The 14,611-nt window shown below is 40.7% G+C and overlaps 2 protein-coding genes across 2 annotated transcripts in view; both read right to left on the bottom strand.

Annotated features, from left to right (window-relative positions):
- The window catches only part of WDR88 (WD repeat domain 88), a 30,474-nt gene extending 30,103 nt beyond the window's left edge, over positions 1–371 (bottom strand). The window contains exon 1 of the mRNA XM_073308425.1: positions 264–371. Within this exon, the coding sequence (XP_073164526.1) occupies positions 264–371 (108 nt within the window). The remainder of the gene's footprint in view (positions 1–263) is intronic.
- A 5,169-nt stretch (positions 372–5,540) lies between these two features.
- The window catches only part of GPATCH1 (G-patch domain containing 1), a 29,417-nt gene continuing 20,346 nt past the window's right edge, over positions 5,541–14,611 (bottom strand). Inside the window, exons 16-20 of the mRNA XM_073307869.2 lie at positions 13,245–13,458; positions 11,594–11,701; positions 8,978–9,102; positions 8,288–8,436; positions 5,541–6,774 (exon numbers count right to left, since the gene is read on the bottom strand). Of these exons, the coding sequence (XP_073163970.1) occupies positions 6,744–6,774; positions 8,288–8,436; positions 8,978–9,102; positions 11,594–11,701; positions 13,245–13,458 (627 nt within the window). The 3' untranslated portion in view covers positions 5,541–6,743. The remainder of the gene's footprint in view (positions 6,775–8,287; positions 8,437–8,977; positions 9,103–11,593; positions 11,702–13,244; positions 13,459–14,611) is intronic.

The raw sequence follows: 14,611 nt of genomic DNA, 5'->3' as shown, positions 1-14,611 counted from the left end.
ACACCACCCACCCCGTCCCCTGGGGCACTGACACACCCCCTAGGCTCTCACCCACCCCACCCCCAGGCACTGACACACACACCCGGGCTCTCACCCACCCCGCCCCCAGACACTGAGACACCCCACCCTTGGATGTCACCCACCCCGCCCCCAGACACTGACCCCCTCCCACCCCGGGCAGGCGGCCGGCCCCCGTCCCTCCCAGTCTCTCAGCCAGGGCACCGCCTTCCCCGGGCAGGAAGCCGTCCGCTCCCCGCCCCCACCTGCGCGAGCCTGTCCCGGTCGCCCAAGCGGCTCTCCGGCTGGGAGGGCCTGGGCAGCGGAGGCTCCTCCAACGCCAGCGGGTCCCCCCGGCCGCTCGCCCCGGCCATCTCCCCGGCTCTGAGGTAACCGCCGCTCGCAGGAGCCCCTAGCGGTCGCGCTGCCCCGCCGAGAGCCGGCAGCGGGTACCGCGCGCCCACGCCTCGGGGGGATCCCGGCGCTTCCCCGCGCCCCAACACAGCCCGCAGGGCACCGGCTTCGACTCTCCCACGCAGCCAACAGCGGCGCCGCAGACTGCCCGGGCGCCCCCCGTCCAGCTGTGACCTGCGCCTGACGGCGTCAGGGCAGCGGGACACGGGCTGGCGGCCCAGGAGAGGCAGCGGAGGAGAACGGGGCAACCCAAGCTCTAAAGGGGCCCTCTGCACGGCCAGGAGCTCACCAGCTCGGCTCTAGCTTTTAGGGCCCTTAGACCCACATAGGCACCCGGGTGCTTGCTGCCTGGAGCCCTGGGCTTGAGCCGCTCACACATTCAAGAGCATCAGGCTTTACAGCTGCAAGCACTAAAAGGTGCTATCCTTGTAAAGAGAAAAGGAGGACTTGTGGCACCTTAGAGACTAACCAATGTATTTGAGCATAAGCTTTGGTGAGCTACAGCTCACTTCATCAGATGCATTAGTCTCCAAGGTGCCACAAGTACTCCTTTTCTTTTTGCGAATACAGACTAAGGCGGCTGTTACTCTGAAACCTGTCATTATGCAAGGCACTGCATTTACCCGTATGGAGTGGAAATCTATCAACTGCATGAAAAAACTTGTACAGATACAGACAGACATCAGCTTCCTGTCCAAATGCAAACAGATGGACATCATACCAAAAGGACTGAAGGTAAAAAATCCATTACAGTCTACATACCACACAGACTATGCTGACAGCTTGTGCCATATGCTCTCAAAGAAACTGTAGAATCACCTGATCAACATCCTCTACAGCAAACAGGGAAAGATTAAGAATGAGCTCTCAAAAATGGATACTCTCATAAAAAACCAACCTTCCACACAAACTTCCTCATGGCTGGACTTTACTAAAACTAGACAAGCCATTTACAACACACATTTTGCTTCTCTACAAAAGAAAAAGGACACTAAACTTTCTAAACTACTACATGCCACAAGGGGCCACAGCAATGGTTCCCTCAACCCACCCAGCAATATTGTTAACCTATCCAACTATACTCTCAGCCCAGCAGAAGCAGCTGTCCTATCTCGGGGCCTCTCCTTCTGCCCCTCCACCCCCACGAACATGATACAGTTCTCTGGTGACCTAGAATCCTATTTTCGCTGTCTCCGACTCAAGGAATATTTCCAACATACCTCTGAACAACATACTAATCCACAGAGACCTCCCTACCAACACTACAAAAAGAAGGATTCTAGGTGGACTCCTCCTGAAGGTCGAAACAGCAGACTGGACTTCTACATAGACTGCTTCCGCCGACATGCACGGGCTGAAATTGTGGAAAAGCAGCATCACTTGCCCCATAACCTCAGCCGTGCGGAACACAATGCCATCCACAGCCTCAGAAACAACTCTGACATCATAATCAAAAAGGCTGACAAAGGAGGTGCTGTTGTCATCATGAATAGGTCGGAATATGAACAAGAGGCTGCTCTGCAGCTCTCCAACACCACTTTCTACAAGCCATTACCCTCTGATCCCACTGAGTGTTACCAGAAGAAACTACAGCATTTGCTCAAGAAACTCCCTGAAAAAGCACAAGATCAAATTCGCACAGACACACCCCTGGAACCCCAATCTGGGATATTCTATCTGCTACCCAAGATCCATAAACCTGGAAATCTTGGGCGCCCCATCATCTCAGGCATTGGCACCCTGACAGCAGGATTGTCTGGCTATGTAGACTCCCTCCTCAGGCCCTACGCTACCAGCACTCCCAGCTACCTTTGAGACACCACTGACTTCCTGAGGAAACTACAATCCATCAGTGATCTTTCTGATAACACCATCCTGGCCACTATGGATGTAGAAGCCCTCTGCACCAACATTGCACACAAAAATGGATTACAAGCCGTCAAGAACACTATCCCCGATAATGTCACGGCTAACCTGGTGGCTGAACTTTGACTTTGTCCTTACCCATAACTATTTTACATTTGGGGACAATGTACACCTTCAGATCAGCGGCACTGCTATGGGTACCCGCATGGCCCCACAGTATGCCAACATTTTTATGGCTGACTTAGAACAACGCTTCATCAGCTCTCGTCCCCTAACGCCCCTACTCTACTTGTGCTACTTGACATCTTCATCATCTGGACCCATGGAAAAGAAACCCTTGAGGAATTCCACCATGATTTCAACAATTTCCATCCCACCATCAACCTCAGCCTGGTCCAGTCCACACAAGAGATCCACTTCCTGGACACTACAGTGCTAATAAACGATGGTCACACAAACACCGCCCTATACCGGAAACCTACTGACCGCTATTCCTACCTACATGCCTCCAGCTTTCACCCTGACCACACCACACGATCCATCGTCTACAGCCAAGCTCTGCGGTACAACCGCATTTGCTCCAACCCCTCAGACAGAGACAAACACCTACAAGATCTCTATCAAGCATTCTTACAATTACAATACCCACCTGCGGAAGTGAAGAAACAGATTGCTAGAGCCAGAAGAGTTCCCAGAAGTCACCTACTACAGAACAGGCCTAAGAAAGAAAATAACAGAACGCCACTAGCCGTCACCTTCAGCCCCCAACTAAAACCCCTCCAACGCATTATTAAGGATCTACAACCTATTCCTGAAGGATGACCCAACACTCTCACAAATCTTGGGAAACAGGCGAGTCCTTGCCTACAGACAGCCCCCCAACCTGAAGCAAATACTCACCAGCAACCACATACCACACAACAGAACCACTAACCCAGGAACCTTTCCTTGCAACAAAGCCCGTTGCCAACTGTGCCCACATATCTATTCAGGGGACACCATCACAGGGCCTAATAACATCAGCCACACTATCAGAGGCTCGTTCACCTGCACATCCACCAATGTGATATATGCCATCATGTGCCAGCAATGCCCCTCTGCCATGTACATTGGTCAAACTGGACAGTCTCTACGTAAAAGAATAAATGGACACAAATCAGATGTCAAGAATTATAACATTCATAAACCAGTCGGAGAACACTTCAATCTCTCTGGTCACACGATTACAGACATGAAAGTTGCTATAATACAACAAAAAAACTTCAAATCCAAACTCCAGCGAGAAACTGTTGAATTGGAATTCATTTGCAAATTGGATACAATTAATTTAGGCTTGAATAGAGACGGGGAGTGGCTAAGTCATTATGCAAGGTAACCTATTTCCCCTTGTTTTTTCCTAACCCCTCCCCCACCCCCCGACGTTCTTGTTAAACCCTGGATTTGTGCTGGAAGTGGCCCACCTTGATTATCATACACAGTGTAAGGAGAGTGGTCACTTTAGATAAGCTATTACCAGCAGGAGAGTGGGGTGGGAGGAGGTATTTTTTCATGCTTTGTGTGTATAAGAAGATCTTCTACATTTTCCACAGTATGCATCTGATGAAGTGAGCTGTAGCTCACGAAAGCTTATGCTCAAATAAATTGGTTAGTCTCTAAGGTGCCACAAAGTACTCCTTTTCTTTTGCGAATACAGACTAACACGGCTGTTACTCTGAAACCTATCCTTGTAAATAATTTCTAAATAAATATATCTGTTTTAAAGAGGGGAGTATTTAGATGAAGAGACACAAAAAACCTGATTACATGGAGAGTGGGGCCTAGAGGCTCTGTTGGCATAAGTCTAGGACAGCTGCATAATTCACTTATCTTCACCTCTTGGGTATGGCATGTAACATACCAAATTCAGTCCTATAACGTCATTTCATCACAACATCATCTAGTCAAATTTCTCAATAACAGGTCACAACCTCAATGCAAGCTCCACCAGGATGTTGCCCAGGATCTATCTCCCCCCACCTAAAAGGGATTCACTCCATCCCTTCTTACTGCTGTTCTGCCCTGCCTCCACTGCATCTTTTACATTCTCACCTGCACTGTGCTCTCAACTTTGGAAAAGTGCTGTTTAGAGTGGAGCTGTCTGCCTAGACCCACTGCTCACAGCACCCTACCAGCTGCTTTGCCTTCTTTAAATGGGAGTTTCTGCAAACATAAGGAAAGAGGTACAAGGAAATGCATCAAGACTCCCTTCACTTCATATCTTGCAACTCCTTTCATCATTGGGCATACTCATTACTCCTTATTCAGAACCATTTATTTCCTGTTAAATTTTTACAATATACTAATTAGAAATGTGTGCCCACAAAAGGTTACAGGATTGGAGTCAGGACAAGAAACAAGCTGGTTTGGGGGTCAAGGGAACAAAGACAGAGCAGGGATTTTCAATTAATGCACTGTTGAAAATAGCTTATTTAATTTACAAACGTACTTCTACAGAAATGGGTTGGCTATATAATGATTCAAGAAATTAAAGCAGTACTGTTAATTTGAAAACTCATTACTTTTAAAGACATTTAAAAAGTTTCAAATACCACAACTGCTCCTAAATCTTCCCACCAATTTTCTAGGATGGCAATCTTTTAAAATATTTTTATCCTTTATTGCTATATGAAGAGACCCACATGAACAAAACTAGGAACAGACTATACAGAGAAAATGACTATACAAAGTGCTGTCAAGTGCATAGGTAAACAAATTGAAAAAATTAATATTTTCTCTAATCCTGTCAAATTATACTAATCCAAGAAGTTGCGTTTCACACTAGTGGATTAAAAAAGACAGAAGCAATGACTTTTCATCTTCATACATGTTTAATTTTTTTAAATAATAAGTGAGAGGTAAATCTTTACTCTAAATGAAAAGGATTGAGAATGGGTGTCTGATTTTATAGGAGCCATATTTCCCCCTAAGAGAAGCAGATCTGGAGACACTGATTTTTATAACAATATTGTACTACTAGTAGTCTACCAAAAATATCTGTTTACTATAATTAAGAGTTTCCTGTTGCTTTTTAATCTTTTTTTTATTCTGCTGCTTCATTTACCCATTCTTGTAATCCAGACAGCATTCCAAATCCACATTTGTTACTAACTTTTCCCCTCTCTCTACAGAGTTCCCGCTTAATTGCTAAATTTAAATTACAAAACCTAAAATCAACACCATGCCACCTTGCTCTAAATCCAGTGACCTATTAAAAAGACTGTGAATGCTGAAAATTTACTTTATTTTTAACTAGCCCAATACAACAATATCATCTACAACCTTGAGCTTGTTTGATTTTTTTGTTAACAATTGCAAATGGAGAACATTCTCTTAGTCTCATAATAAATCATGATGAGCTGGTTTTCACAATTTGTTCCATTCAACGAGGTCAGACAGTCATGTGGTTCAGTATTATTTTATAGTTCACATCATAAACAACCCTGTAATTGTAATAGGACTTTACAGACTTATTTGGACTTTTTAATGAAATTTCAACCTCCTTTTAAGCATACAATACAGCACAGGTTTGTACTCAGAGCAAGCAAGAAAATTTTGAAGATTTTGGGGTTTTTCAATATAACGTTTGTGTTAAATATAAACATGAATGTAGAATAATGCCGATACTGATGATGAAATTTTTTTATGTAGGTAGTGTTCAAGATAATCCAGTACTGTAATGCTATTTTAACATGCATCATACCATTTGTTAATTTATTGAAAAGCCATACTATGGTGATGGGTAATATACAAAATTCTAAGACAGAAAAAGTCTGAAAAGCAGATTAACATTTTAGAAATACAGAGGAATTCTGCATTCTGAATATCTACATAAGAGAGACACAGAATGACTTGTTTGCATGTAAATTATGCCTTTTTAACTTCCTAACTTCACTTCCTTCAGCATTGACTTACGTTCTTGTTTATAATATTTTAAGAACTTTCACACAATGATTTAACACACCAGAAATACCATTTGTAATATACAGTTTATTAAAATATCTAGTCTTGTTTAAATTAAAGGTAGCCCAAACCAAACTATAATGGGTTCCTCAAAACAGCCAAGAATTCACCATTTTGAGCCTATGTTTTAAGTAAAACATTGGGGTGTAAAGGAGAAGTCCTACTCTCATACACATATGTACTTGCTACCAATAGCCCTCACATTAATTAAATGTAGAGCCTGAACTATTACTTTTGATAATGCATGCCAGCAGTAAAAAAAAAAAAAAAAATCTTTCCAACATTCCACAATTCATACGGTTTAAAATGGTAAAATATCACAAAACAAATGTATACATTTATGATTTCAAACATATATTCAGCATAAATACAACATTTACAGTGCAATCTATACATTACTGATCTTCCATCATGGAGGAGATCAAAGTTTCAGATCAAAAAAGTCATATAGTATTGAAGAAAGCAAGTTACTGCTTCATTGCAGGAAGATGTTTCAGTCTGGAAAAAAAGGCCATATTTAATAGTTATACACAACAACACCAGGAACATTTAATCACTTTAACAAGAATTAAAAGGTTTCTCAAACCCTCAGTCTGAATTTAACTATAATGTGGTTTTGCCCTTTTAATAAAAAAAGATTGGCAAATCTTTTAAGAGCCTCCAACATGTCAGTTTGCACAAACAAGACAGGTCTGACTACAAATTTTGAGCTACCTGTTTGGAAGCCCTTTAAAAATACCCTTTAAAAAAAAAAAAGTTATACAGAAACAAAGCTTAATTTTTAGAAGTGGTTTTTAAATTGCACTCATCGGGTTTTTGTTTGCTTGTTTTTTTAAATGAACAAAGGAGGGATGGGAATAGTCCTTTGGAATGCCAAGTTTTCCTATTTGCATTCCCTTGTCCCACTAAGGTCCTATACCACAATGAGTTTCCTACACCAAGGAAGACAATGTGGTTACTCTGCAGAACATGTGGCAAGGCCACTCCTTCAATCAGCCAGAGGGGTTAACTGGAGTGTGATGCAGTGATTTCTCCACCCAGAGCATTATGGAGCTGAAGTTACTTATGTTTAATTTGGTTGGTTTTTTTAGAAGTGCATGGAACACATTTTGAAAGCAGAATGAAGTCACAGTGTTCTCTCTACTGTCCATGGTCTTAATACTGGTTCGTTCAAGTCGATGGTTTATAAAATATTTAAGAGCACGTTGTCTAAAATTAGACCTACCAACTTCACTTCAGCTTGCTGAACAAATGCACACTTGATTCAAGCAGTTTCTCATTTTCTACTCAGTTCTGCCTGCCTGCTCCATATTTGTGAGCCAGTAGGGTACTGACTTAGAGTAACTTTGTATTCAAGCAGAGAATGCTCTTAAACTTCAGTAACTTGCCAGCTCACAAGAACAGAACCAGCAAGCAGAGAAGGGTGTGATATTGACAAGCCCTGACTGTGAACCAAAATAAGTCCAACACCCTGGGTCTGCTGGAGCCGGGTCATTCAACTATGAAGGATTTTAGCCAGATTACAGCATTTATTTTGGATACTAAAAATCTATCAGGTAATACTCCATAGTTACCAGGAGAGGGATAAATTTTTTTAACCTTAACTACATCTTCTGAAAAAAAATGTAGTAGCAACATTTCTCACCACTTGCATTTCTCTTACCTATTCAGTATTTATTCCCATTTATAGTAATTTACGATGACACAAAGATCTCCCCCAAATTAATTTTCATTTATCTAATGCTTGCAGAGTTAGCTGCTCAACGCTCTTTTCCCTGGAACAGTTTATCTTAAAACTAGTTCTTATCTGGCACATCTAGATCCAAAAGCCTAGGATAAGTTATCAAAATGAGCTATATTCTAGGCACAAACATATTGTGCCAGATCCATAGCTGGTTTAAATGGACATAGTTCCACTGACTTCAGCAGAATTACACCAAGTTACACTGGCGAGGATCTGGCCCATTACTGCTGCCAGATTTACAAGGATTTCGGTAAATTATCTGTTTACCTTCTTAGAAGTTCCTGGGATGACAAATCTATGATCTCCTCTATGTCACTAAGGCTGTCACTGCTATCAACGGTGTCTGAGTTACTGTTTTTCTCTGATTTTTTATTCTTGTGTTTGCCTTTGTGCCTGTGCTTCTTACGTTTCTTTTTCTGTTAAAAAAAGAAATAGGTGAGTTTGCTATTCATGTATTTTTTTTTTAAATTTTAAAAAAGTTGGTCAAATTAAAACAGAAGTTCACTAAAAAAGAGCAACTGGGATCACAGGAAACATATTTCAGTATAAATTCCAAAGTTAACTGGAGCAGAGCAGTAACAACAGTACTCGCACATCTTCAGTTGTGTAAACTTTAAATAATACAAGCCAAGGTCTCTAGGAGGCAAGGACCAAATAAATTAAACATATATTTAGAAATTTTATTATTATAATCTATCAAGTTTTCTACAGCATTATGCAGTATCTAAGCAAACTATGTGTTTGGTCCCTAAGCACATAAAGAACAAGCAGCACCCTGTTCAGCCAATGCGTCTTCTGTTCTAAGCTAGAAGTGCTAACAGAATCTAAGGGAAGGTGTCTATGCAGCCCAATTCTATTTCTCCTTTCCATAATCCAGCATATATATCATGGTAGTGTTCATTTGACTGAGGAAATCAATCCAAAGAAAGAAAGAACCAATTTATTTAACTTGGTCACCTTTTCCTTTTTGTGTTTGTGCTCTCTCTTAACTTTGTGTTTTTCTTTGTTCTTTTTAGGTTTCTCTTTCTGATTGGCTTCAACAGAACTTGCTAGTGATACTGGCTCATGCTCCTGAGTAGTCTCTAAAGCAAAAATCAAATACAGAGAAATAAACGCATTACCAAGTAAAAGACAAACACAATATTAAACTACACAAAAATGTAAATTCCCTAATATTTGGGCTGAGATTTCCAAAGCTGCATAAGGGATTTGGGACTCCCAATTCCAATTCATTTTAACTTCTCTACTCTATAGACATACCTTTGCAATCAGATATAAAAAAACCAAACATGCCAACCTTGGCCCCGATTTTGCATCAGGATCTATTAGCATTGACTCTTGAGTCTGTGCAGAGCCCCAATTAAATCAGTGGGAATCTTCACAGGCACAAAAGTCTGTGCTAGTGGATCCCAATGTAGGATCAAAGCTCTTGACAATATCACTTTAACGTACACAGGTGTAGGTAGGGCAAGAGGGAAGAATGAAGGAGCCCAGTGCTCTTATAGTTTCCAAGAAAGGGACCTGGATGTGAATTGAAATTATATGACATAAGACAACATAGAATATCTTTAACCTGTGCGCAAAGTTTCCACAGATGAAGTAACAATGACTTGTTATTCACTCTAAATCTGTTGAATGTGGTTAATTAAACAGGATTAAAACAACAAAAACCCTGTCTGTTCAACATTCAACAGGTAATAGCAGCAGCATACATTCTCCTACTCAAAGATCCGTAAGGTCTGATTCTGGGTAGAGAAAAGACAATAACTACACGAGTTCTGAATTTTAGTGACTTGAACACAAACTTACAGCCAGATTAAATGTATGTATGTGTATATCTACACTAATACACACACACTTATTGACCCATAATATCTCTGTACCAAAAATACCGTCTACTTGCATGGGGACAGCTGCTTAACAACTCTAGGCTTTAAGCCGGTGTAACATTCACTTGTATATCTATCTCTGTATAGTACCTAATTTCAGATCAAATACCAGTCAATAAATTGCCCTCTGAAATACAAACAGTTTAAAAAAAATGAAATTATCCTCATCTACATTACTGTAGCACCTAGGAACCCTAGTCATAAGACCAGGACCTCATTGTTCTAGCCACTGTACAAACACGGAACAGAAAAATGGTCCCTGCCCTGAGAGGCTTACAATCTAAATATAAGTAGAGCCCTGCCCGGATACAAAAATTTTGGATCCACATCCACAAGAATCAACTTGTATCTGACCCGCATCGCACCTACAGCAGCATGTTATCTCACAGTGCCTCTCAGGAGGAGCGTCTGTGTGAGTGCGTGTGTACACTATATAGCAGGGGTTGGCAACCTTCAGCATGTGGCCCATCAGAGTAATCGCTGGCTGCGAGACATTTTGTTTACATTGACTGTCTGCAGGCATGGCCCTCCGCAGCTCCCAGTGGCTGCGGTTCGCTGTTCCCAGCCAATGGGAGCTGCGGGAAGCGACGGGCCGCAGGTTGCTGTGCCTGCGGACTGTCAACGTAAACTAAATGTCTCGCAGCCTGCCAGCAGATTACCCTGATGGGCCATGTGCCGAAGGTTGCCAACCCCTGGTATATAGGCTCTCAAAGGTGGGGAAGCATCTGTCTGCAGCTCACAGCCTCTGAGGCTGTTTCCCCGCCTTCCAGATCCTCATTGGCAGTGAGCTGCAGACAGCTGCTTCTGATCTATCACCTCCCCTTTCTCTGTATACTGAGGAGAGGGAATATAGGATCTGGAAGGTGGGGAAGGGAAGCAGCCTATATTCCTTTCTCCCCCGTATATAGAGAAAGGGGAGGTGTTAGATCAAGACAGGCAGCAAAATTCCCCATGCTCCTATTGCTATGGTTTAAGCAATGAAGATATTTAGGAAACCTCTCCCAACTTCATATTGCTGCGTCAGGTCAGTTGGAGAGGAAGGCAGCTGCTTCTGCAAAGCAAGTAACTGGGTGTGGGGCGGGATATAGGATCTGGAAGGTGGAGAAGCAGCTTCATAGGGTATGAGCTGCAGACAGCTGCTTCCCCACCTTTAAGAGCCTATATTTAGAACCCTGCATGGATACAAAATTTGTATCCGCATCCAGGCGTGCTGGAACAATTTTTAATGGGGTGGGTACTGAGAGCCATTGAACCGAACTGTAAACCCTGTATATAATGGAAACCACTTCAAGTCAGGGCGTGCAACAGCACCCCTAGTACCAGCACCTATGTCTGCATCTGATCCGCGATCTGCAAAAATGGTCCGCAGATATCTGCATCCGATATCCACGGACATAAAGCAGATATCCACGGATTTGCAGGGCTCTAAACATAAAAGACAAGAGACAACAGATGAAGGCAGAGAGACCAGGAACTACCAGGAAATAATAAGACAATATTGGTTAGCACGATAGGCAGTGGTCCCAACACCCCAGATTTTCATAGGCATCATGACAAAGGAGTTTTGAGAAGGGGATTTGAAGGTAGATAATGAGGTAACTGAAGATGTTTATGGGGAGAATAAAATAACTGCATTATATATACACATTTTCAGTGTACAAAATTTAAAGTCTTCAATACTTACTAGAAAATGAAACTGGAGGCAACCTCGGTCCAAATTCTTCTACCTTATCCAACTCCTCCTTCAAAAGAGGTGGCACAAGGTCAGGTTCACTTGTAACAGCCATACATTCTAGAAAAACAAACATATAGGTTAACTTAAAAGGAAGAAGTACGTCCCATACTCAAAACAGCTCAGAAAATATTCCATTAAAAATGAAATATCAAATAAACACAAGTTAATGAATTTTGCACTCTTGTTTAGATTTTGCACTTACTAGTTTTTCACAGAAGCAGAAGGTGATTCTAACCCTTATTTCTTATTAAAAGGCTCCTCAGACGCTTCCAATAATTACACAATTTCTTTAAAAAGGACTTCAGTTACATAAATGTATGATTTCTTAAGCTTTTCTTTTTTTGTACATAACCTTCTAAAATTTTAAAAATCTTTATCAACAAGGAGAAGTTGATGCCTTTTCCCTTTGCACTTCCTGTGCATTTCAAAGATTGGTTGCACTGGCGGGGATCACCAAATATTTGATCACAGTGCTACTGATTTTTAAATTAAAAATTGCAGGCAACACAAGTATAAATATTAACAAAACAATCTATAACTTAAGGGCAAAAAACAGATTCACCCTTCAAATTTTTCAAGAATTAGGAAAATTCCAGTGTTGAAGATATGGGAATAGCCTAAAAGGTGATTTAAGACCAAGCAGTTTGAAAAGATTCCACATTAAAAAGTATATATAAATCGGTATTTATACTATGAAATAAGGCTACTTTAAGTTTGAATGGGGGGTGTTAGTTTATTTTATTTAGTAATTTATTACTCCATCTGCACAAATTAGATTAACTGGCACTAATTACTGGGAGATCCACTGCATATTGCCTTTTTTTCTAGTTGGTAAATAAGCCAACAAAAGCCAATTTAAAAATTAAAGATACATCATCCCTAACTGTCAAAATAAAATGTTATTTTGCTTACTAATATTTCCTAGTAAACTATTAAATGTATTCTAGTACAGTGTTACTTTATTTTCTAGTATGAGAACTCCCTATAATACTCTGCTTTAAATCTTGGTAAATAATAGAACAAGACTGCTTTTCCCCCCAGTCCCATGAATTTATTTGCTTTGTAGACTGATAGTGAGAACTGGTGAGATACAGTTATATTGCTGTACTATTTAAAAATCCATTTCAATATTATTTTAAATGAGAATATCAAAATATAGAATGGAAATTCCTTTTTCAAATAAATGCAAATTCTACTTATTTCCAGTCTGGTCAAAATTTCATTATTAAATAGATATACTTTATCATATATCATACACCTTATTATAGGTGTATAAAATCACCCAATTTTGGGGCTTTCTTTACAGAGTAATATGGGATCTGTCCTCATCCCTCACTCTGTTTAGCAAACAAATGCATTTGACAGTGTATCTGTAAAAACTGTCATTGGCCTATGGCTATGTAGATAATATTTAAATAGAGAACACTTAATTCAGCATTCTATTACTCCAGTTTTACACTGGTGTTACTCCCCTGAGAAAACAGTGTAGTTATACCAGTGTGAGACTGGTATAAAGCATTTTTCTACTAGGCTAATAGTGTTTTAATTTCTTATAAAATTACTAGAACTTCATGAAACTGAACAAACTGTTAACTATTACCTTGTACATCAGCTGAGGAGGTATCTGGCAGATTAGCATGCTTTGTACTTTCCGAGTTTGGCACAGAAGAAGGTGGCTGATGTGCCTCTTCATCACTATCTTCTTCAGATGAGGATGATTTTTCATCTGAGGAACTGGCAAAGATGGCTTTAAATAAATCCATAGATGGTCTGCTTTCTTCTTCTTCTTTCTGATCAGTGCTTTCATTAACTGCCTGCATAACAGTGCCCATAAGGAAAAAAATTTAAAACACTAACAGAGGAAAGAAGTGTCTCTCCATTAAGATAAAAATATTGTGACACCTTTAATGGTATTTTCATTGAGGATGTTAAAATTAGCAAATTTTACAGTAAATCTGAAGTCTATAAACTTGACAACTGTTGATGCACAGTAGAAGAGCACAGACACTGCTAAATTAAGTCACTTTCCAATACAGAATGCTGTATTGTGCCCCTTTTTCATGCAGGTCAGAACAGCACACTTGAAAGAATATAAAATATTAACACTTTTTATTTTTAAGTCAATAGATTCTAGATACTTTTTCTTTAGCTTAAGTTCACAACAAACAAATCTATCATCTTCCTCAAAATAATATGCATCCGTCCCTGTACAAAGCAGAGAAAAGTGGACTTTGTGCAAGAAAATCAGTGGGTGTAGTAGATGGAATTAAACCTCCCATCTGCTGGAAGGCATCACACCCCCTCTACAGCCACAATCCCAGACTATACTTGCTATCCTTGTGTCCCCTATGTATGAGCTATAACCATACAAATTCCTGTAAGCCCACGTTTCCCTTTGCTCACCCTGAGTTGCACCAACTTCTAGACAGTGCAGAACAATTAGGGATTACAAAGACCGTACGGTCATTCTAGCTAGCTCCCCCCACAGTCCTTACATGGACCAGAGAGAGGCTTGCATACCCTTTCCAAAGAGTAAATTCTCCCCACCCCTTTATTAAATGTTTCTTGTTCAAACCCCCAAGTCCATACACAATAAAATCAATGTCAAATGTGTGAGTCAACCTATGTTAGTTAATGCAAACAAAAGAACTATCCTGCTAACCTAAAATAACCGATAGCCCTTAACAAATTTCACTGTTAGGTCAAATTTTCAAATGGCCTCCACCAGCATATCTGCTAAAACTGCATATGCAAAAGGGGCAATTGTTATTTATGATAACTACCCAGTTTGTGCTCTTTTTTGTTAACCCTGTAATTTCTCATGGTTGGAGCTACAGAAGGTCTCCACAATTCGTCCCCACATGCAATAGAATCACATTGAGTACTATCTGCTATAGAGAGCAAACAAAATATCAAGATCTACATGCCTGCAGAGTTTCATGTACGTCAGATTACTGTTTTGCTTTT

This window comes from Lepidochelys kempii, chromosome 12 (assembly GCF_965140285.1).
Source record: "Lepidochelys kempii isolate rLepKem1 chromosome 12, rLepKem1.hap1, whole genome shotgun sequence".
NCBI lineage: Eukaryota > Metazoa > Chordata > Testudines > Cheloniidae > Lepidochelys > Lepidochelys kempii.
Note: the sequence above shows the minus strand (reverse complement) of the source record. Positions and strands in the feature narration are given on the sequence as shown.